General features: G+C 38.5%; 1 protein-coding gene across 1 annotated transcript in view; it reads right to left on the minus strand.

Moving 5' to 3' along the window:
• Positions 1-25,621, minus strand: part of AGMO (alkylglycerol monooxygenase) — a 210,381-nt gene that overhangs the window by 177,334 nt on the left and 7,426 nt on the right. Inside the window, exon 3 of the mRNA XM_080386057.1 lies at positions 12,779-12,930. Coding sequence (XP_080242183.1) covers positions 12,779-12,930 — 152 coding nt within the window. The remainder of the gene's footprint in view (positions 1-12,778; positions 12,931-25,621) is intronic.

Raw genomic sequence — 25,621 nt, forward strand, 5'->3', positions numbered from 1 at the left:
TCCTTCGGTAAGTCCAAAAACTGTCAGTTATTTCAGCTGAGATTCAGCCCAGGGGAGTACAAAAAAAAAAAGTTACATCCTTCTTTTGTCCAGGTTTTATAAACTGCTTTTTACCTTTTCCCTGGGATATCAGTAAGTATAAAAATAAGCAGTCTGGATTCCTTTGACTGTAGTTTTTATTCTGTGAATATGTACTTCTGAAGCCACAGGGAGCATACATATGCAATTGTATTTATTACACAGTTATATCTGCAATACATGCAAAATATCATACATCTTTAAACAGGCTTTTTTTTTTATTTTAAAGTGTTACATATATCCAGAAGAAAACATTCAAATCAGAATACAGACTGATTTGTGAATAAATTATATAGCAAAACTTATGCCAATTAAACTTCAGATTTGGGATAGTTACAAACCAAAATCAATTAATTTAAAATAAAATAACCTTCTTTGTAGAGTTGTTTTAATGGAAGCACTGCCTTTGGACTGGAGGAACCAGCCTGAGGAGGTCACCCCTGAGTTTGTCCCTTGCTCTGCCACTGTTCTAGAAGTCTCTTCATCTGCCTGTGCTCTCCTTCCCCTATTTTAGAGAGGCATAATGACACTTACCTCCTTTGCAAAACACTTTGAAGTTTAATTATGGGGGGAATAAAACCAAAAACCGCTCTAAGAGACTCAGATGTTATTACCAAAGATACATATTTCTGTAATCATTTCTGAATCTATCTAAATATGAGTTTAGTTTTTCTTACTATTCAGTAATTTGAAGCTACTGCTGACTTTAAATTTTCCAAATCACCAAACTGGTATCCAATCTGAATTGCTTAGCAAAATGTTTTGGACAAGAACTCAAATTATGCAACGAGGTTTTTTTAAGTCTGTTGTTCAACTGAGGTTGCATTCACTTTTCCTTTGTTATTTCTTCAAACCAGCTTCATGCTTTCTAGCTTCACTCTGCTTGGTGAAGTGGAAGTGCTCTTAGAAGAGAGTTTAACTTGAAAATCATACCATATTTAAAGACAAAAGAGCATAAATTAATATTACAGCTTCTTAAAATTTAGAATGTATTTATTTTATGTGTACTGTGGGCACTTTGCACGCTGCCATTTGTCCCATAGGAATGCCACAAAGCATTCATGACTCAGATTCATTTTAACCATATGGTACAAAGGAAGCTGCTAATGATATAACAAGGTTACAGACTTAGCTCTGCATTTCTCTATACTACTTCTAGATTTATTTTTCAACTTTAAATCAACAAATAAAATTCATGTTTAAGTACCACAACAACATTTATAATTTAAAAGAATTAAAATTTCATGTTAGAATGAGTGGATAAGAGCAATCAGAAATGCAAAGCCACAAATAGTGGGAAAGACTTGAGAGTTGGCTTTGACAGGTTTGCTCATTCCTGCCTCGCATCATTTCTAAGCAACAAACAATGCAGGAACAGTTTCTTTTTTTAATTACTTATTTATTTGGTTTCTTTTTTTAGACAGAAGGTAATTTCCAGTCAAGAGTATAATAATTAAAAGGTAGTTTTGGGTAAGAAACACTTTTTATTTTTGTATCTGTAGCACACTATAGGTTACCTTACTGAAGAAAAGATGAGATTTTATGACTACAAACTTTTTAGGATCTGAGCATCCATATGTGTTAATAGGAACTATAATTCAAAACGAAATTAAATAAAAACACAAAAGCATGTAAAATATATGATGCACATATAAAGCATCTACTTTCCTTACACCACTGTGCTGTAAAATCAAAAGGAAAAACTTACCTTTTTCTGTCTCACTTTAATAGGCCAGTTTCCAGATGATGGAAGGCATGAACCTGACATCACTGATGTCTGAAATGATTCCTTGTGAAACATGTCGCATGGCATAGTGTTATTACAATCTGAGATTCTGCACTCCCCTTTTTATACTGAGCAATAGTTTTGCCACTGCTGAACTTGCAACTATAAAATGGCAAGGTATGCTTAGAACAGTGATATGTGTGGAATATGATCATTAAATAGAAAGAAATTCTTCTAATTTTATTAAAAGTAGCAAGGGAGAATCTCACCCATGTTTACAAATTGCATGTCCAGGTTGCTCTGCATTCTCTGAAGCAATACCCCCCCCCCATTTTCCTAGTAAGTCTGCGTAATGACTGCCACTTACTTGTCCTCATCAGAGAGGCTGAACATTGTTTCATTTTTTTTCAGAGGAAAAGTTTGTAAGAGTTTCTGGAAAGTTAGTAACTAGATAGATTCAAGAGTCCTCATGGACCCTACAAAACCTTGGACTTCCCCATGCATGCATACCAATATGACTTAAATAGTCACAATTTTTGGTTGCCATCAACAGAAAGACATTTTCACAATGCTTCAGTTTGCATTTAGCTCTCAAAATAATTTGCAGAGGCCAACATCCAGTGCCCAAATCCAAGTGCTTTAAAAAACCCAGCTATGAATACTATAACAGCTGAGTGATTCTTATTTAGGATACCTGTCTTTCATACAGCTTTATACAAGAGAACATTGCAGATATCTTCTTGCAACAGGATATTTACATTCTATTTAGAGCGTATCTTCATTAAGATTTAAAAAAGTAATTTTACTTCTAAAATATTTAACCTTGCTGAATTTATTCAGGTTTGACAATTACTAATTCTTGAGAAAAACTAATGGAGAAATACTGTAGGTTATTTAAATACCTGTGGTTGGGAAAAAAGAAAAGTTATGCCAAAAAAGGATTTACTGATAATTTTAGCTATTAAAAAGAGGGGGGAAAAGGCAAAAAAACTGGCTAGCAATTTTTATTGTTACATCTTCCACCAGCATGCTATCAGTTTAGATAGAGTGTGATGTGGAAAACAACACCATTCCTACACTTAAAAAGCATTTTTGGCAGTTTAAATACTTTAATTAAGGCAATAAAGATGCATTGAAGGAAACATACATGCAAAGAACATTGTCCAGACACAATAATATTTTGTCTGCTCCACACACACTTTAAATATTAATTGCCAATCTTGAAATGTATAATAAAGTATTTTAAATGGTAATGGCCTCACTAGATTTTTAGCAAGCAAGGGAAACTATTACAGACATCCAGCTTCTAGAAATCTGAGTAATATCCTGAAAGGAACAGCTTGCCATTTGGGGGCTGGGGTGGAATGCACTTCTACTCTGCTTTAAAAAGTAATTTTAAATTTCTTACTCAAAGAAAAAAAAAAAGCTTTTTCAAATTTGCAAATAATCATGTGCCTATTCTTTGCAAGGAGTGCACATCAGTCAGTAAAACTGAGGGTGTAATTAGCAAAGCACAATCTTTTTCTTAACTTATTTTTTTAAAAATTTTAGCTAATTCTGAAATGATCAATTGTACACACTGGGAAATATTTCAGTCACAACTTAATACCACATATAATTTAAAAAATGTCTGTGTATACATGCATAAGATACACATGTAATTATGGATACACACTATTTAAATTACAGAAAAAATTGCAAAAAGAGCATGAAATAAATGGAAAGAGCAATGGTATTTCTGATACATCCTTAGTCCTAATACTCCAGAAATGAGAGTTTTAACAATACCCTGCTGAAGAACAGAAGTGCAAGCCCAAGCCCTTCAGAACGGCCCATCTCCCCAGAAGGAGAGCTGGGTCCATGTCCCTGCTCCACATCCCCCAGCCACAGAACTGCACACATGCCCCAGGAGCCACCTTACCTTTCCCTGCAGGTAGACTGTGAAGGTGCTCCAAAGCTAAATTCTGGACAGTTTGAGAAGTGTTTGAAAAGAAAATTCAAAACAGCTCTTTGAAACTACAAAATACTATAGGTCTTCACAATGACTATTAAGTAAAGCGCTGCTTCAGAGGCAGGGATGCAGAGAGACAGCATTCTGTGCATTTCTTCATGCTAAAATTATACAGACTGAAAAACAGAGCAATAATGATCAGGCAATTTTTACTAGCACAGCAGGAGAAAAACAACTTCTTTTTGTAACAGAAAAAGCACAAGCATTTCAGTGGGCCATCTGTTTTAACAATGCCTTTTACATCTCTAGGCCTCTGCTTCTACTTTAAAACTTAGTGACAAAAAGTAGTTACCCCTGCTGCTGTTTGCTGAATTACATGACGTGTGCTTTTACTCTAAATCAAATTCCTTACAATCACTTTTTCATATCACAAATTTAAAACTGTCACTACATTTGCTACTTTTCATTGATAACCTACTAATTCCAAGAGATTGGCAAAACATGGAAGGGGCATAAAAATGAACCTTGCCCACCTTCAAACATCCCTCCAGTCTAGGACAAAGCCCTACAGCAAGACAGTCTGCAAAGCTGCTGTATCCAAAACTGACATCTCCAAAGTAATTTAAATTCGTTTAGGAAAAAAATGTGTTTAAAATGAGCCTGAATGAAGTGATCTGTGTGCAGCTTATTCAGGAAATAGGTATTAGTGAGCATTTTTATGTTTCTAAGTAAGAAGCCTTTAGCTGAAATAAGTAACATGGATTAAAATTAGGTCAAGAGAAAAAAGAATATATATTCTCAGGTGGGTTTTCACTTACTCTAAATATAAGTTTCAAACAAAGAATAAAAGACAGACATAGCTGCACTGCTTTTCTAGAACTTGGAAGTAGTTAAAATTCCAAACGTACATTCTCTCTCTTCAACTTACGAAGTTACCTGATTGAAGGTGGTTCTAAAACATTTAGGAGGTCAAATAGTGTGTAATGGAACTATTTCAAATCTTTTTTTCAGGTAAAGCCCCGTATCTTCACACTATTGCAGAAGAACTAGTTTCTCCACTCCCACATGCACTAACTGCAAAAAGGTTCACTTTAAAACTTGGATAATTCATATTTTACTTTATGTTCTATAACACCTTAAGAAGTACAAGTGTTATGCACCATTTCATTGGTTTTCAGCAGCACACTTGGAAAAGCATGTCAAATGAACTGTTTCTCTGCATAGTGAGTTAGATGCTTTCATACTCATGTCTCCACTCAGACTAAAAAGGGAGTGATTTTTTTCCCGGTTAAAATGCACATGCACAGACTAGAGGGCAGCAATAGCCAAGGATACAAATGTGTGAAGACAGCTGACTTTTTGAATGTTCAATCCATGCTAATTTATAGCAAAATTTCTTCTCCCACTTCATCCCATAAGATACTGTTTTAAGTTGTTCATGTGCAGTGATGCTTCTGTCAGATTAGTTTAATAGTCAGGAGCATGACTGTAATCACAACAGCCATGTGTGCAATGTGTGGGTTTCTTCATTACATCCACCTGCTCAGTCCATATACTGTGAATGTTTCCTGGGTATCTCAGAAGACAGTCATTTCACAAATGCCTTTTTTAATTCATTTCAAGCTTCAGAAATTTTAGGTTTGACCACCTTAAAGAAAATTTTAAGTGAAAAAAAAACCCAGTGATTTTTTCCCACAGCTTTGAATATTTAAGGGTATTTATTCTACATTTTCTAATGTTTTATTTTAAAAGCATGTTACAAACTTGATTTTGTGCAAGCTGATCCAGAGCGTTTTCCCCAGTCTGTGCACTCAGGAACAATCCAGGCACTGCAGGTAGGAAAAAGATGAAACTCTACCCTCCAAACACCCATAATAGGTACCTCTAGCAAATGCATGTCTACATATAGAGCCTCAAGAATGCCAATGTTTTATGTAAATCCTCAAAGCAGGATTTGCGTGATACTTAAGAGGAGTATTAACTGTGCTGGCCCCTTTTCCCAATCATAAGAAAAGATGACTAGCAAGGAAAATGGAGGAATATGGTTTCTTTTTCACTTTGTACTGGGGAGCTTGCCAGGCCTCTTCATGGTGGAAGCCTGAGAAAAGATAAACAGTGCTGAGAGGAGATGGAATTACCACCTGAATGTTTGGTATAAGAAGTGTCATAATAGTGTCAGCTCACGCTTTCAGGAATGCATATGTCATGATATTTAAAAGATATATTGGTATATCAGAAAATTTCAAAAAGATTGCTTTCATACACATATGAAGCCCTAATAACAAGCATAGAGGTCCACCTCTCCCAGTATCCTGCGACAAAGAAAAGCAATTACCAGGTATTTACAGAAAACCTATAAAAATCATGGCAAGTGTATACTGACTTTTCTGCTGGTATCCTTCTATCATAAAAAAAAATAAGCTGCTTATGTCTTGAACTATATTTTGAACTCAGATCATGCAGCTTAATTCCTCACCTATAGCAATGAGACATGTCCTGTCCTCTGCTACATCATATTCCCACTCTGAGGCAGTAGCTCTAAAGAGCCAAAAATCCATGGCCAACCACTTTGTCTGCCATACAACTTCTTGGCAGATTGGTTGTCATCATAATTCTTAATAACCTCTGGCATTTCACATATTTAGAAAATCTATTCACCTGTAAATGTCTTTTGGATATTCAGAAATTAAAATTAAGTGAGAACGCTCTAGTGGCTTTCCTCTTATTTCCATCTTCCAAGCTCTTCATGTTATGGAGATTTTTCAGAAAGTCACTTATCTCACAGCTTCTAAAGTAAAACAGAAGGGGCTGTTATCTCTGCATGTGCCACAATAAATTTAACAGACTAAATGAGTCAACCTCACTTCATATCAGGACATTATTCTTGCCAGTATACAAGAAATCAGTCTTTCAAACAACAGGAACTTATTACGAACAATAACAACCTGAAAACAATACAAGAAGGCTCCTATAATTTTATGGGACCCTAGACCACTCCATGTCAGGAAGCCTCATTGCAGCTGAGGTAGTTTTCAGGTGAACTTTCTCAACCAAAATATATATTTACATTTCAAAACGAATTGCAACATTTTGGTTTGCTTAGATAGACAGTAGTCTTCTACAAATTTAGTGTCCACTCAGAAAATTAAATGACACTTGGTAAAGGAGCACCTCTTATTTCTGAAAAGTCAGAGAAAGGTAAAAGATACAGGTATAAAAACAAGCATACAGAAATAACAAATGGTGTCGTTTATTTACAGTGGACTTGGAAGGCAGGGAATGAATCATAATCACATGAACTCTATTTATTTTCAATTCATGTTATGCTGTCTGCAGGTATTATACTAGAATCATTCAGAAGATAGAACAGAAAATATGACAACCAGCTATTGCTTTTGCTATTTTTGTGAGGCAAGCAGAGTCAGCATTTTAATATCCTGCTCTCCCAAGCCTGTTTAAAAAAAATAAGAAAAAACACCTGACAGAATGGCAAAAAATGTTTTCTCTAAAATTCACAAGAAGAGAATATTTTTCTCTTAATCACTGGGTATCAATTCCCTTTGCAATCAACACAAGCTGTGACACGAGAAAGAGCAGAGCCTCACTCAGGCACTTGACAGTTCCCAAAGTTTTCTATCTTTCACTGGGGTGGAATTAAATTTGTTTCACGCTGGATAATCAATATAGTACTGAATTTCTGGTCAGATAAGAGAGTGCAAGGACAAGCCTAAAAACCCACCAGCACACAACCCTCTCCCTCTGCCCCTCAGATGGAGTCTTTGACATGTAAAAGAACATTGTCATTTACCGTATTTCTAGGGGAATACAGATCTTCCCAAAAAGAAAACTTTGTGTCTCTGACCATATTGCAAGTAACAAAACTCAGACATAATTTTATTATAATGACTTTCCCATAAATCTGAAATCCTTTAAATCCAAGATTGTATCAATATACTATCAATTCTTAATATAAAATCTGCTGAACAAGTCCATTCTAATATACCAACTTCAGACAAATACATTATAAAATGCAGATGAAAGGAGCACTTCAAAGGCAGGAATGGGTCAGATAAATAAAGATAGCACTATCATATGATTCCAATGCAACCTCCCAAAATGAGCAGTAAATGTAGATGGTGAAGAGACTGTGAGCCCTGCTGTCTTCACAGGCTTGCAAGTTCAAACTTATCTCCTCGTTCCACATCAGCATTGCCCTGGTGTCCAGAGCGATAATATCAGGATTATTATTGCAGACTACGTATATTGTTAGCAGAAAGAACAGGACTGGGGTTTACTGTTGCCTATTCCAGTCATTTTAACGGCATGAATCTTGAGATGCTACCTGCCTCAATTTGTCCATTCTGGGTCCTTATAAAAGAGTGAGTTACCTGCCTGTGCACTACCAACCGAGAAAATTCTCTCTGCTCTCTCTGAAGTCTCCAAGTTTCCCATAGATTCTATGCTAGCCAGTCTGGCTTATGTTGCCTATGTCCTCGACCACAGCTAAGTTGACACCATGACTACTGAACTGAGCCAAACTGTTTAGGAAACTCAACACAGCTCTGTTCTTCAACATGGACTGTTTCAGTGACCTCAGGCACACAGTCGTGGTGCACGAGGTTTTTTCCGGAACCGAGTGGGTGGCAAACTGCATCATGGTGTAGGAAAGAGCAGCCAGAAACTTCTGAAGTCAGCTCTGCTGCTGAAGAAGTTGTTCTATGAAACTGTAAGAAAAGATGCTTACTGGGAGAAAAGTAAGAAGCAATGTAAGCCATGAACAGGGAAACCCACTTTTTAAAATTATACAAAACAGAACATGAGAAGTTCACAAAGCTTCGGATTATTGGAAATCTTAGAAAGAAAACCTCCTCAATATCCTCAGCTGAGACATTCTGCCACATATCTGAGGCATGGCCTTTTGAGGGACAAAACTGAAATGAGTTTTCAGGTTTTCTTCTTTGACTTCTGACCCTTCAGAAGCTGGCTTTGGCCAAAATATCGGTCCTGTGGGGTGGGAGAATCTGTGGAACTTGGAGCCTATTTCTCCACAATATGCCTGGTGTAGTAGAAGACTTATTTCTCATCCACCACAAACAAACTCAGAATTATTAAGAGACACGCCATTAACTCAACATTTTATGTAGCAGCTGGGGAATCTGCTGAGGATACGCTTATCAGTTGAGGTCTACTTTATGACCTCTGCACATAACTCAAACCATCAGCTCATATTGGCTCGGCCCGTTGCTGACAGGGACCGTGTCACGTATCCCACAGGGCAGCTGGAAGCCACCAGCAGACAATGGGGGCAAGCGGCTGACACGGGCCGCCGCAGCCCTTGCAGAACAATGCAGCTGCTGCGGAGGTCAGGCCTGCTGAAGGAAACGCGCTTCTCCCAGGTTGTCTGAGGGGAGGGACGCTGAAGCAATGGAAATTCCCCAGCACTAAAGGAGAACAAAAGAAGAGGTGTTGGAAGCTGCCGTTAAAAAGACACAGGCTCTCTAAATCTGCTGGCTGCCAGACTTGGACAGCTTCTTCCAAGGCCTGAAAGAGGAGAGGAGGGTCCCCTGGCTGACAGAAAATCACACTGCTCTGCAGGATGCAATCCCCGCGGGGAGCACAGATTAAAAACTACTCCCTGACACTGAGGACCAGAGTTTTACAGGTCCCCACTGTCCCCTGTTGGGGCACAGGGTTGGGAGCGCAGCCGCTGCCAAGGGCTCTGCTCAGACAGGGGGTGCCCCTGGGCCCAGCAGAGACCCCGCACCAGAGCCAGCCGCTCCACAGCTGGGACCTGGGCTCCACACAAGCGCGCCTCTTGTTTTTGCCTGGATCTGGAAGTCTCTAGATTTCCTCCCCTGATTAAAAGGTGTGGCTGCTAAAGAAATTAGTTTACAGAGCCTCCAAATTCCTTACTGCCGTCATGTAGCTGCAACAGGAGTATCTGTGAGGCCAGGGCACGGGGAGGTGTGTGCTGCACCACGGCTGGGGCTTGGCACTGCTCTGGGACCACCGAATCCCCCTCTCCCGCAAGAGTAACTCTGCAAGGACTCTGCACCTGGAGGGGAAGCTTCAAGGGTAATCCAGATATGCTAGATTAAAATAACTGGTAAAAATCCCCCAAACCCACACATATCCTTCCCTGAAAAAAAAAATATATAAAACCAAAACCTGTGATTTTCTACAGCTTTCTTTTCTCCTTAATACAGCCACAACGGGTGTTTTTACTGAAACAAAGGGAAGAGTTACATTGATTTATAAATTCATTAAAACACCAGGAGAAAAAGCAGTGGCTAACCAAGTACTCCCATTGACTGCAATGGCTGTTGGATCAAGCCCAGAAGAATGCTGGAATAACTGGTGAAACATTTTATTTGCTAACTTTTTAGTGGCTACTGCAAACAATGGAAAATACAAGCACATACTTAGAATAACTCTATCCTTTGCAAAATGAGATCACACCTAAAAATACTTCCTCTTGTTGCTGTATAACTTCAGTTTATGATAATAGCTATTACACACATATAGTGAAGAGGAAAAAATAGCTTCCCAAGTGCTGGGTAAAAACCTGATTCTGTATAGTAGAGTTTCTGCTACAGAAGAAACTTTAAAATCTGTAATGACTCAGACGATTTCTTCAAATAGCAGAATGGACAATCCAATTATTGCATGGACAACATGAGATGAGATAAGGTAGTAAAAAGACAGGGCTTCGAGTTATCACATTATTGCTTGGGAGACAAGTAAAGCTATGTGTTGATGATTATTATTTTTATCAAAATTAATAAAGTATTAAGATGCAACTGCAAAATGAATCTGAATTTTAGTTTTCCAGTTTGAAACAATTAGCGCTATTATTTACATCCCCACACATAAGCCCACACAGCTTGAATTTCCTGGGATATACATGTGCTATTAATTTTTAACCTTGCTCTGGGATCCATGCCTGAATTACCAGGCCCTGTCACTTTCCAGTGCAAGGGTGTTTTGTCCGTTTATACCAGAGACTGTTTCAGTGCCCTGGCCTCTCAAAGTGCAAAGGTATTTTTCATGAGTTTACAATTTACTTTTTAAACCCACCTCCTACACTTAAATTTCCTTAACAACTTCCAAAGTGGCCAACTTTCGCAGCTGTGTTGCTGTGCTACAGATTTCATCATTGCTTGACCAGAGAAAAAAGCACTGGTTAAACTAAAATCTCCACTTCAAGTGATGTTCTACAATGTTGCATCAGTTCCCTGCTGAGTAGCTCAGACCTAACTGCAAGCAATATTTCTGTAATCTGGAGAGTAAATTAACATTTATTGAATGCTCAGCACTGACCTTATTAAGACAAGAGCAGTATTTTCTTATACGGTTTCCTCAACTCCATTACATTTAGGCAGAATTGGTTTGGATTTTAATTCTAAAACAGCTAGCAAGATTCATTTCAAAGTGTGCAACCCCCTTTGAATAGAGAAAAACAGACGAGTAAATGCAAAGTTGCTGCACGAACAGAAATACATGCAATTGCTTTAGAGAGCACAGAACTGACCCTGCTCTCTTCTCTGCCAGTGGGAATTCTACCACTGACTCCAGTGAAAGCACAGCCTGGCTAGTGATTTTCCAACACTTGAAGGCAATTATTTTTATTTTAAAATGCAAGAATAGCCTCCCGCTCTGGTCCAGTTCTCAGCCTGAGGCTGTAGCCCTGCCAGCACTGTTAATGTCATTGTTTGCGAAGCATATTCCCAGTCTCGCGTACACCCACGCAGGGCTCCCAGCTCCCGGCCGCGATGTCCCCCCGGCTGCATTGTTCCAGGTCCCCCTGCTTCCTCGCCTCCCGCCCTGTCCCCCCACCATTGTTGTCCCCCTGCACCCACCCTGCATTGTTCTCACGCCTGCCTGCCATCCCCACCCGGGAGGGACCCTTCCTCCCTCCCACTCCCCGCTGCAGCTCAGGCTCCTTTCTTACCTACTTCCATATATTCCGCTGACCTATTGGCATCAAAACATTTTCCCTTTCTGAAAGCACATTACATAAACTATCGTCACTAGATCCCACCGCTTTTGCGAGCTATAGGCAGTCTGCCTTGAGAAGCCCAGACCAAAGCCTCTTAAACAACAAGAAGATTCTTACTTCATCGCTACGGACTTTAGATCAGGCCCAAAATTTGGATTGATAGAAGTGTTACTGTATTTTCAGATAGGATATACAAGGCTAGAACAAAAATATGTTGTCGGTATAGAACAGAAATATGTAATAAGACACAGGCACACAGGGATCGATATTATTACATCTTCAAATGTATGTGCACAGGAATGAGTGGATGATTTACATGGGCTTCCACTGTTACAATAAATAAAAGTTAAATCCTTTCTAAGCTGTGCATTTTCTCTTTCATGTATAAAAGCTAAAAGGGATAAAAACATACTTCTAAAAAAACAAGGCAAGACTTGCATTTATGTAGTCAAGTGTTAATTGCAGACAGGATTTCTAACATGACTTATTCATACATATATATCTATGCCCATAGATATATAAAGTATAGAAAAAAATTTTATTCATTTACCAATCAAACAATGATTGAATAATTAAAAATATATTTTAAAACACATTAAGTTAGTCAGCTGTCCTTTCATTATTTTGGCCACCCTTCTTTTTATTACTCTCCATTTTGTACATCCATTAGATTATTTTTAAATACTTATCTATACTATGCTGCATTTCTCATACAGGCGTATAGGGATACTAACCCTTAATTTTTATGTACTCCCTATTTTTTCCCTGATACTTTACTTTCACTGTGGTACTGCTTTCAAATTGATACTCTTTTCACATAACCACGTTTATTATACAGATTATGATGTATAAACTGTTTTCCATGCTCAAAGTAAAAGTGAGTTTCTGCTAACCCTTGAGAAGAAAAACAACTATGTATGCTTATAGTAGTTTAAGTACAGAAACAAAACTAAATACCTCACTTTATTAATAAATAATTCATATAATTTTTATTTTAATACATTAAGAGCTTGTTAAATCTTACCGTGGCATATGCGATGAAAGCAGTAGTATGCAAAGTCCACTCCCAGAAGCGTCAAATACCAAGTCCATGGCGAGTCCCAGGGCAGTTCAAAGAGTCTGTACTTATCCCATATATAGATATAACTAATTAAGTCAACACTTCTGAATAAAACACTGAAACAGAGATCCAAAAAGTTTTATCAATAATTTTGTCAACTTTAATTACATAATCTTTTTACTCTATATTTGCCATTTATCAGATGGGAGTCTTTTTGTAACATGTATAAAGCCAGTCTCCAAGTTCTGCAACCTCTGTCAAGTACTACTATTGACTTCAGTGGAACCTTTGCTTAAGATCTACAAGGTTGTTAAACTGACCCTACCTGCTCACCACTTATGTTGCAGCATGCTCAAAGGCTGAAGCACTCCTGTGCTCTGCAGGTATTATGGTGTTCCTGTTCTTCAAGATCTGGAAGAAAGCCATCCCTGCTAATTTACAAGGTAGAGGTGACTGAACTATAGCAGCATTTATGCTCAAATACTAATGTATAACATTAAAATACCGTGACTATTTCCACTGTAAGGAAGGGCATGGATGGTGACAGGACTTTTGGAAGCCACGAGATATTCAATCTGCTCTGCCTATCACTTCACTTTAAAAGGGGATAAACACAGCAGGAGGAGACAAAGCCCAATGCCTTCAAAAAGAAGGGAAAGGGCAATTGATAGAGAAAAATGGCAGGACTGCCAGAAAGGGGGAGAAAACCCATGAATTTGCAAAGGCGGAAAAGCCACCAAACAGCAGGTTTTATTGCTGCTCAGTTCCTGGCTAACAAGGAGTGATCAACTACCCCCGACCTAACACAGATGAATGCTAACATCAGGAGAAGGAGAAAGTAGCTCTGGGATGGGCAGGCCAGATCCACTGGTAACTCTCCACAGCTGTTTAGGCTAATACAAATTTAGGTTGCCAAGATCACACACTCCCCGCAGTACCCCACCACCTCCCACCTTGTTTCACTGATTCAGAGAGGGATCTGCCTCCAAATTGCTTTGGTTTTGCTGGTTGAGTTTTTGTACAGATTGGGATGTGTTAGCCCCAGCGTGACAAAAATGAGAGGCTGTGGACACTGGGGTGGCTCAAGTGACAATTGGCTTAGGTAGCTGCAATGGTGCCTCAGCTGTAGGTTGATGCATATTTAAACTGGCATTTTTGAGGAAGAGAGTTGTCCACAGCATGATCTGCAGCAGCCTCCTTGCACGCCCTCCCACTACCCTCCTTTGCCGTTTTGTGTTTGTGGGACTGTGGTGAACTGAACTGGAGCTGCCTCTGAAAATCAGCACGCAGAAAAAGAGTAGGGAAAAATACTAACTGTAGGAAAATCACACATATTCTTTTTTATGTATCAATGGATTAAAGGTACCTCAGTTTAGGGCCTAAGAGCCAGAAATAAGATTATCATTAGCACCATCACCTACACACAACAAAAACTAATCTAGTTCTTAGATGTTTTGCTGTTGGTATATTTTTGGGGGAGGGTGGCAGTATTATCAGCAGAACAATGCCTTTGTGCAAAGTGGTGAAAGACTTTAGAAATCTGTAAATCATATTGATGGTTGAAGGAAGACTAAGGGATTCAAATTCAGAGAACTACAAATGGAGATAGCAAATGTCACACCTGCAAAAAAAACACTTGAATAGAGGTGGTAACAAACTGCACATAGGTGTGTCAGCCTTGCAAAACCTCTGCTGAAAGACTGTCACAGTCCAACATCGCTTTTTCACTTTACTCTGCCCTTAAAGCTTCACCTTACACTGAAATCAGCTGAAAGTCTCCATGCATCTCTCTGTCCATGTCTTTTCATAATACTTGTCTCGGTGACACTTCTGAATGATGCTTCTTCCCAAACTTGCCTTCCCCCCCCCCTTTTTTTTTTCAGATAGATTGGTTTTTTATATAGTTTATAGCATGAGCCCAAAAATACTTAAATTGGCAAAACTAAAAAAGGGCACGCTATACTTCTCCTCTTAAAGCCCTATTTCACACACCTGGAATATATCCCTGAAAACAGTCCAGCCATGCTCTATTCTTTTGGGTAGCTGCACTGACACATGAGGGAACCTCAGCAAACATGACTGTGTCAGCTTGCAAACCATCCCCCATGCTATGATGCTATGACTGAACTTTACAGCCATCTCCATATTTTTGCAGAGACTTCCATTCAGAGCTTTTTCTTTCTGGCGTTAGCACCTCTTTCCCACAACAGTGTTTTGGATAAGGCTAGAAGGAAACACTTACTCTTCCCACTACTAGTTTCTCTATTAACAAGGAACAAAATCAGCTGAAAATCCCAAGCTCCCGATACTAGCCTGCAAGCAGAACAGTATCGCATCCACCATTTTATCGCAAGAAGCTGAAGCATTACAAGGAGTTGTTGCTCAGGAAGAAAAGAACAAATGTGTTTTCCCCAGCCAGCTGCCACACCTTGCCTGCAACTAATTCCTACCTTTAGCACAATCATCCCAGTTTTTCTCTTGCAAAACATAACAAAACCCATGAAGTTTCATTTCAGCAGCTGGCAGATGAAGAATTTCTCTTGACTAGCAACAACAGGTGTATCTACCACTTCAAAAACAACTTAGCTATGCCCAGAAGTTGGACTGTACACACCTGGAACATGTTTAATTTTCATAAGAGCTGTGTTCTATAAATATTTTTAAAGAAGATTATAGGTGTCCAACCAGATTTTTGCAATTCACCTCACGAGGCATCTGTAAAATTCAGTATAAATTCTCAATCCCTTTCAAAACCGGTCAGAAGGGAGCTGATTTTATTCAAACACAAAGAAATGGGCATTTCTTAACATCTTTTCAATGGCCAGGAAATTTAAAACACCTCTGGCAACATAGAGTATCAGTTCTTATTAGGTACTGTTTTCTTACTTTATTCTTTCACTTTTATTAACATATAATGCCTTTGCAGTACATCCAAAGATACGTGAACTGGTACATTTCCTCCATTTTTTATCAGCTTTCAGTATTTCACCCTTGAGTCCTTCCCCCCCTCCCCCCCGCCCCAGGCTGAGACCAAGGTGTAAAACTTGAGCTAACCCTGCAACACATTTTTTTATATATGTAATTTGCTGTTCATTCTTTCCTTCATGCTTGAATCACAACTCTACAGCACATAACACTAGCTGATTACTGTAATTAATTTAGAGTAATCCATCATATCACTATGCAGTGCTGGAGAAAGAAGAGCTGCTTAGCTAAGTATTTTTTTAAAAATTTACAGTGTGATAGATAGGAAAGTCCAGAGCTTGCATTCGATTATAATTCTGAAAGTTCAGCTGGAGTTTTAAAGGTTTATATTGCCCTTTTTTTCCTCCCTCTAGTTCCATTTTCACTTCTTGCAAATACTGAAGAGAACTTAAAAAACCTTTCTCGTCATTTAAATGTTAGGTTTTAACCATAAATATGACAGAAGCGGATAGGTAAGACTTTTGTCATCCAGTCCAGTCCTCTGCATAAGGAGTAATAAATCCTAGAACAGATAGACTGTACAGAAAACCTTATTACATGCACTGCATAGATTTCTTGGATTTTGAACATTTCTGTTGAAGATTTTCTTATTATGTACGAAGTATGCACTTAGGCAACTGTTTGGACTTTGAGAGAGAGATCTCATCCCCTTGTTTCTAAAGTTCATACATACTTTACTCAAAGGTGATAATATTTGTTTTAATAAACCATTTCCCCCTCCTCCTTCTACTGGGCCAGATTATCAATTCCTCTAATTAAAAAAAATCAAAGAAGGAAATTCTGGGAGATGAAATCTCCACAAGGAAATGAAGATCTACTTATGGTAGATCCCTATGGGATAATGAAGGAGGGAAAAGGTTGAGGAAATTCAATTGGAAGAAAAAGCAGCTGCCCATTTCAAAGCATACAAAGTCCTATTTTGCATCCTCCAACTCACAGATCAGCCTTACAGCCTGAAACCAAAGGTTTAGGAAATCTCTTCCATGGTGCCCAGGACAGTCCCCCAAAGGGAAAAGGGTCAGAGACAGTAGCTGTTAACAGTCTCTCTTTTGAGAATGAAGGAAGATCCGTGTGTTGAAAGAGAAGACCCCGGGGAAACCACCTCAGGCTCTCGCCACTATTGCAGTCACCAGTTTGTGTCACACTGGGAACCAACCTGGCACCCCAGAGCTAAAAACACAACTCTACAGCTGGACCTACAAAAGATCAGCTCTCAAGGGCTATAAACAGACTTGCATCCTTGGAGGTCAGGCACAGAGGGAAACATATTAAGATACCCTGGTCACAAGGTTATATTATCATTAAAAATAGTAAGATACTACTAACACAGTTTCCCTGGGTTAAATAAATTCAGTTTTCCTAGCCTGATTCAAACTGTATGAATGTGAAGTTTCAAAATGTTGAACAAAGGCAGTTTCTTCTCAATAATATGAAATTATTCAGACCATATATGTAACAGCAGGATACATGAATAATTAAATGCTCTGTAAGCCTTTGTTTCAGAGTGGAAAGCACAAGGATTTCCATTTCCAAGGACAGTCACAGAGCGTTCTTTTCCTGATGAAAAACTGGCTCCAGTCACAACTGAAATAAACATTTTGATAACATGATTTCAGTAAAGAGAAGGGGGGAGGAGGCCGAGGAGCCTTGAGAAAAGGTCCATTTGCGAAACAAAGCAAACCTCCTGCAACTGAAATCCCCTTTTATTTCCTGTACAGGTGCCAGGTCTTGAACAGACACCCAATTTATTACCTTGTCAGCTGACTTATTAGAGTTGACACAAATCGAGCTGAAATATGCCTGACATACTGCAGTCAAAGCTTTTTTCACGCTTTAGCACAAAGCCAAACTTTCCACAAGGTGGAGGGAAAGGGAGAGAGAGCTGTGGGAGTTCTATTCCCTGTTTTCTATCATCAAGATGAATATGATCCTCTCCCATTCTTAATATGCAAAACTAGTCATGAAATAACCCAAGGCTAAAAAATAATTCACCAAAATTATACAGCTGGGAAATTATTATCAGGCTCTGGAAAGCCCTTGATTACGGGAAATAGCACCTACATTTTGAGAAAATGTTCCCACCAGACACACAAGCTGATTCAAAGCCTCTCCTCTTCCTCAGCATGGCTTCCTTCTTTATAGCGTTTTAGCCTAAATAATGCAAATCCCCAGTTTTCCTCAAGGAGAAAAAAACTACCACAGGCAAAATGAAGTGAAATGGTGGTGACTTCAGTATCCCTACTAGCTGTGTTGTATGCAGTATTGCATAACGTTTTGTCTGACAGAGCTGACCTTTCTCCACCAAGCCTATTCCTGTTGCACTTCATTTTTTATCCTTTAATTTAAGACACTAATATTAATTTACAGTAGTGGGTGGAATAAAACATAAAACAACAGGTTTTGGAAGGAAAAGAACAAGTCAGTGTTATGCTCTTTTGTTGTTAAGTCCAAGTCCTGTCTATGTAATTCAGGTCACTTGTTGTTCATCTTTGCTCTTTAATACATAAATAAGCAATCAATTAATAAACTGGCACAACTTAAATATTTTCATGAGAAGTTCCACTGCCTTTAGTGATATAATCCATAGTAGTAACACATTTTGCCTTAAGTTTAAATTTACCAGAAGACTTTGCATAATTACATGTGATCTTTAAAAGATTATAAATCCTGGTTCAAAAACTTCAGTAACAGCTGAGCTTCTGGCATTGTAGCTTACTCGTCTTCCTTCATGAGAATGGAAGCTGTATTTCTCTAGACCTATGCATACCTGCCCAGCACACCCAGCAGTAAATTCTTTTCCAGTAACTTCAAGACACAGCATACTGGGAGATTCTAGAACATCATCTTCTGCAAGCCCACACGACCTTTCAATATTTGTATAAATAGATGTGAAATACAAATGCTTACTTAGTACCTTTTTCCAATAGAGAATCTGATTTTGACCTCTCCTAATGGATTGTTCCACTGAAGTCTGCAAATTTGCACTACCGTTTAAGTTAGATTAGGAACAAGCCTATAATATTCTCAAAGGTCACATATAAGCAAGTAATGAGGAAAGAGAAAAGGGTATTCTATTCAACTCAGAGTTGTTCTGAGTTTATCTAGAACAAAGGAACTGGTAACAGATGACTGTTCCTATAAAAATATAGTGAAATAACTTCTGTGAGACATTATAGCACATCAAATGATGAAATGAAGAAAAATATTTACATAAGAATTTCTACTGAACAGCTTTGGTCCTACTTCTGAACTTTTAAAATCATAATTTGTTTTTTTTGTCTGTGATATACACAGTGGTCAAAGTCTATTCTTTTGAGATCTGTAACACTGATTTACAGAATCAGAGACATTTTCCGCCAGTTCCCATATCTTCTAGGTGTTGACCCAGGAAACTAGGTTGGCCAGCTCTAAAAACGCTACCCCTGTGCTCCATCTAGTGGAATCCTGATTTAAGCTTAATGCATCTTTTAGCAGAGAAGTGCTTCAGTCAGAAGGGTACTCTAATGAACTTCTGTGTAGAGTTTTTTCAAAATGCATGCAAACTGACACAATTTATCTTAAAGAAAAACATAGAAACATGGAATAAAGATCTACACAATGTTTAATAGGTTTGAGAAACTGGTATATTTTTTAAGCTACAGAAACTACTGAATTTAATTAATGACATATTTCCAATAAGGATAAACTCGGTTCACAGTCAGAAGAGCACAAGTATATTTGAGAACAAACACTGACAGCTTGTCTTTTTTTCTAAAGACACGGCAGGTGCAAAGCTGGGCTGTGAGATGCACAAACAGGCAATCACCAAGCCATTTACTGGCCCCACTGTACCAAAAAAGGCAATGATGCAATACTAAGGATGTAGACAAATATACATTCTGCAAACAGCTGTGTCTGTGTAAGAGGTTACAGCCTAAAAGAGTGATTGGCTCCCTGACAAGCTTATGTGAAATACAGCAATCTCGAAAACATTACGATAGGTAGGGACCAGTTGTTTCAGTCAATTAGTCCAAGAACATCTCAACTCTCCCAAGTCTCTCTCCCAAATCCTTTATTATACTAAACAAAAATGTTTAGTATATATGTCATTTAATTTAGAAACTCATTTTAAACTCTGGATCAGAGCTTTCCTTACTCATCACCAAAAAGCACTCCATGCGTGTTAGGCTGTCTAGTGCTGGTCATTGGTACTCCTGGGCTCTGCTAGCAGTGCTGCCCACAGGGGTGCTCTCCAGTCTGCTTCAAACAAAATGAGCCAGGATAATAAAATTCTATGGTTTAAACCACTGAAGGTAATGCTGCAAATATGCCTGGGAAGGACTCACCACTGACAGAAGCAGAGAAGGTAACAGCAGAGATGGAGCACCTGACAGCAGGTGAGAAGTACTAGTATCTTTACTAGGCACAGCTGGATTTGGACTTGCCTGAGGACACAGCATAATTGAAGCCAAATTTATAAAACTGCATTAAAACTGATGCAGTGAGAAGACTGTAACTCTCGTGTGGATTAATTATCCTAACTTTTACTGATTTAGTTCCACTTACTTATCAATGACAAACTAGATTTAAAAAAAAAAAAACTAATTAGACCAAAAAAAGACTGTTCACATGGACAGTCACTGCCATGAACGGAATTGATTTAGAAAACCCGCTTCCAGAATCAGGTTTGCCTGCTGAAAACCCTACCAGCTCCTGCTGCACAGCACCACCCTCTTATTGAAATTGTTTACCCTACTCTGACTGTTTTACCTACAGAAGACGAGTGAGTTATTTCAAAACCTGTTCTCACAGAGCTGTGAGGGCTGCGACTTTTGGCAAAATGTGGGAACAATTAGCGGTGCGTATGGGACAGTGCAGCCAGGAGGGTGCTTTTGGAGAGAGGGAGGAACGGGAAGGTGAGTAGATTCTGTCTCTTCAGGCTTGTTACCTATTAAAATCCTGGTTTTAGTAACATGTCTTGACAGGTAATGTGTTAAATCGGCACGGCTATCTGCTGCAGCCATGGCTGTGCCTGCAGGTTCAGTAGAGCCCGAGCCTAGAGCCTGACAGCTCTTGGCTGCCCCACTGCCACTCACTTGCCTGTCTCTCTGCCTTAAGCAAATACCTTTTTGCTCCCACAGGGAACTGAAATAACTCCAAATGGGATCAGATGAGCACCTGACCCAACACAAGAGAAAGGGAGGACAACATAAATGAGTACAGAAGGGCAGAAGTGCAGTAGCCAGCAGTTAGGTTGGTTTAGGGGCATGGTATGGCACAGCAGCTTTACTTGCCATTTAAGCAGGTTAAGTGATTCCCCTTCCAGTTTGGCCCCATCTGCTCATCACTGCCCTAAGTGTGGTGGTTACCAGCCCTCAGACCTGCCAGTTTAATTGCATGCATAGCCGCTCCCTGACCTGGCTCTGTCAAAATGAATACAGCTGAGTTTAAACACCTCTTTTATAGTTCTTGGGGAGCTTTTGTTTCTGCTTTTAGCTGGATCACTTTGTCAGGACCAGGTTAGGGAGCAATTAAATGTGCAGTTATGTTGGCAGATCTGAGGGGGCAGCTGGATCAGAAGCAATACATCTGACCATGCTCTAAATAAACATCTGTCCAAAGCCTTAGTCACACAGATGTGGAGAAAAAATGTACCTAATAAGCCTCGAAGTGAAAATATAACTTCTGGGAAACTGCATGTACCAGATTTTCTTCTAAGACATGCCACCACTAATTTACGAGATTATAATTTTCTGTAGTCATACATGGCGTGTCTAGTAGATACTTCAGGAAACCAGGACATACTTTAAATGGCTACATCCATGCAGGCAAGTATTTGTGTTCTGTCAAGACACTGCCAGCTCCACAAGGTTGTCAACTGCTTGCACCAACTTGAACCAAGAATATTTTAATCAGCTCTGCATTCTAATCAGTGCTGCTATTAAGAATGGAAAACCTCCGGCTTCAGATTGCAATTCAATGTATGTTTTAAAGCAGGTACTTCAGTAATGCTATAAAAGAATTGGGTATTTCTTGTCCTGTACCCCTGACTGCTTTTTTCCAGGCCAATCTCTTGTACTAGCCCAAAAATTTGCACAACCATGAAGACTGATAAAGGTTAATATGATGGGGGGTGTGGGGGGGGTGTGGGGGTGTGCTGGACCTGCTTCGTGGGCCACTTCATCATAGGGCAACACAAATGCTGATGCTGGCAAAAGGGGAGAGAAGGTGTAGAGGCAGGAATGAGCAACCAGAAGTACAAGTCAGTCAGAGGTGCTTCATTTGGCAGCGGCGGTCTACGATGTATATGGAACTGCCTCTTCAATCTAACTTCTGGGAAAAGACTATTTAAAATCTAGATGACGTACAAAAATATTAATACACTGCTCTACAGCAGAAACAGGATTTGTACTCCTTTGATTCAATTATTGCTGATGTGCAGATACCTTAAGATGCGTAATAGTGTGAACTAAACAAAAAGCATTTTCTCATTCTTTTCTGATGTTCAACAACACTTCAGAGAACTCCAATCTCCTGTTTCAAAACCCAAAGTAAATAATGTATTAAAATGGTAATGTTCTCTTTAGAAATGGAGAAGTTGCAGACTCTACTGAAAAAACTGTTAAGACAATATATATATACACACTCACACACTGTATGACTGCGTTGCAGAGTTGAACACTAAAAACTGGCAACTGAGCATAGCCATAAAGAACAGAGACTTTCCCAACTAGTTTGAAAACGTACCTACCTCAGATCCCCCAAACACATTTTGGGTTGATTTATGTTCTGCTGCTTTAAAAGAAGAAATGGGTCAATATGAAATAATGCACATACTTGCATAGTGGATATTTATACCCAAAATAAACTTTCTCTTGGGAGTGTATTTTTAAAGCAGCATTTCAAATCTCCTGGCAATAGTTAGTTAGAAAAGTTATTTATTTATTTAGAATAAAAGTTCTCAGAAATTTTTCAACCACCAACATTTAGGATGATGGGAGTAAGCTTAGTAATTCAAGTTTCTCCCTTTCCCACAAATTACTTTTCATTGCATGTAACATTGAGTATTCACACATGCAGAGGAATGCATAGTATGCATTAAGGCAGAGAAAATTATATTTAAGAAATACATGAGCTATTTTACAAGAAACGCTGTGTATGCACAAAGCAATTCAACTTGCTACATGCTGTTGAGTCTAATAAGCCTAAAAACAAAACACATTGCCTTGCCCGATTAGACTTTGCCTCTTGCACCTACATTTTTAGTATTTGACATACAAATATCAACAATTTATGGATTTGCATTTTCTCCAACAATGAAGTAAGAAACACTGAATAAATACTGTTTTCCCTCAAGATATGCAGTACTTCTGTTATACAGACTGTGAAATGGAAAAACATACTTAGAGGTTGAATATGGTCTGTGACTCCTAATTTTTTCATTAAATGTAAAGACCTCTTTGCAACGATGCATCTGAAGCTTCATTCTAACTAATATACCGAAGCCCACCATTTTAGATTCAACCACAGATTTTTTTTTAAGGAAGTGGCAAACCATTGCTGCTAGTTGAGAAAATGAAAATTAGTCCCTGGGAGAGGATACAATCAATGGTGTGTTAATCTAACCTTCAGCTGTTAATGATTTGCACTACTATTTCCCCTGATGCTGCGGGTTCTGCTGAAATATTGTTTTAGCAGTTTCTGTCAGCTTTCCCTACCTTTTTTCTGCCTGAAAGGGAAAGACTGAAGTGAAAGTCTTAGCAACAGATTTTGCATTTGACTTTTGTTTCCTTTTTCCCTTTCTTTTCTGACCCAGTTCTTCCACACTATGGATGCAGAAGACAGAAGGGTAAACTGTTCTGGGTTTTTGTTTCAAGCCTTTTTAGCCAGCCTATTATTCACAACTCCTCTTACAAAATAATTGTTACACTGAGCAATCACCATTAGAATTGTGATAGTAACATGATTAAATAATTTAGGAAGTCTGTATTTTGCCTACTTCTTTCACATTCAGTCAGAAAGTTATAAGCTTTACAGAACTCTTTTTTTAAAAGAGCTGCTAAAGAATGTCTTCTGTTTCCAGCCACAAGAGCTGCACAAGCAACCTGGAAGATACTTCTTGTGCTGGTGTAGCAATGGATAAGTGTACCGATCCTGCAGATTTGCCTGATTTTGCAAACTTTGTGTCCTTAGGGATCATTTGGCCTACTCAGTTGAAACAACCTTGCAAAATAATTCTTATCCAAAAGAAAACTGCATAGCCCGCAAGCCAAATTCTGCAGCGAAGTACTGAGTGCCAAAATAATAAAAGTACTCAGCACCTTGCAAAGCTGCATTCCACACACACACCACTAGTTTTCTCAGCAAGCATTTCTTCCAGGAGTAAGTGCATCTGAAGCATTTTAGTATTCTTAAAATAAAGCCAAAAAGCATCGCAAAACCATTCAAAGTTACTTTACATATATCTCAGTCTCTTTGTTTAACTTAACCAGTCCTGAATATTTCAGATGAAAAAAAAATATTTAGCATGGTAAACTAGTCAAATGTGTGACTGTCTAGAAAATCTGGGTTAAGTTGAAGAAGCAATATTTGAACTATTTCAATACTAGGTGCATGCAAACTAGACTAAGCCTTTATCAGGGTTGTGTGTTGATGCACATAAGTCTAATGTATTGATATATATTATTACAGCTTAAAATATAACAAGAAAACAGATGTTTCTCCTTCAAGATTATGCTCAAAAGTCATATTAAAAGCAACAAAATGGTTTCAACATAGGTTGTATACTAGCTGCAAAAATAGCTTCATGAAATTCTCAGCTATTATGTTTGAATATTTCTCATGCTAAAAGCTTATGCCTCTTATTTGCAGATATATGAAGAGTTTGGGACAGTGTCTCTAAGTGACATTATTTATCTACCATACCCCTTAAAAGGCTTTGCCCATGATACTTACTGCTAACATAATCCACCACAAGCTGTCTTTGTACCTAATTTAAAGGCACAGACACAGACGCTTTCAAAACTTTCCTTGATTTTAAAATTAAAAAAAAAAAAATCAAGTAAATGTCAAACGTTCAATAGATTATAAAGTGACTGATTTACACATTTCAGAAAATGGGTGCTACTCACCAGAAGGGATAATTTTTGTGTTACTGTGCTCTTTTAATGTGTTTTATCAATACCTGGATTCAAAGAAGATTTCTAGTGAAATTTACAGTGACAAAAACCAGGGATCTCTAAATAACAAAGACAACACTTCATGGATTCAAACTATTTCAGGACAACCAGATGTACAATCTATGTATTTCTATGTGGCCAAGCATAAGAACATATTCCCTATGAATGAGGAATGTAAGCCACAGAATCCAAAAAATATTTGGGGATGAAGGATTGCTCAAAGGACCTGGAATATATAAAGGGAGGAACAAGAAGCAGAAATAGAGAACAAATTACTTCATTATTTGGCACTGATACAGTAGTTTCTGCAGTATGGAGTGTACTTGAGACATCAGCACCAAGAAGTCTGAAAAACTGCAGAGGATTCAGAAAAAGGACTGTGGGAATAACTGAAAGACTTGAACATACACCATATAGTCAAATTCAAATAACAAACTTTTGTTCATGTAATGAACAGATTATATGCAATTTGATGGTAACCTGTAAATTCATACATTGGGAATAGAAATGTAATCCCATTCTAACAGAAAAGACGTAATAAAATCTATCATCTGGAAACTCGTATCATGCAAAAGCAGATCTCAAACATGATATTCCTTAGAAATAATTTGACGTCCTGAAAAACACTTAGAGAAACGATATAAAGAATTTTCTGGATTCCCTG

The sequence above is a fragment of the Falco punctatus genome, assembly GCF_963210335.1.
Source record: "Falco punctatus genome assembly, chromosome: 4".
NCBI lineage: Eukaryota > Metazoa > Chordata > Aves > Falconiformes > Falconidae > Falco > Falco punctatus.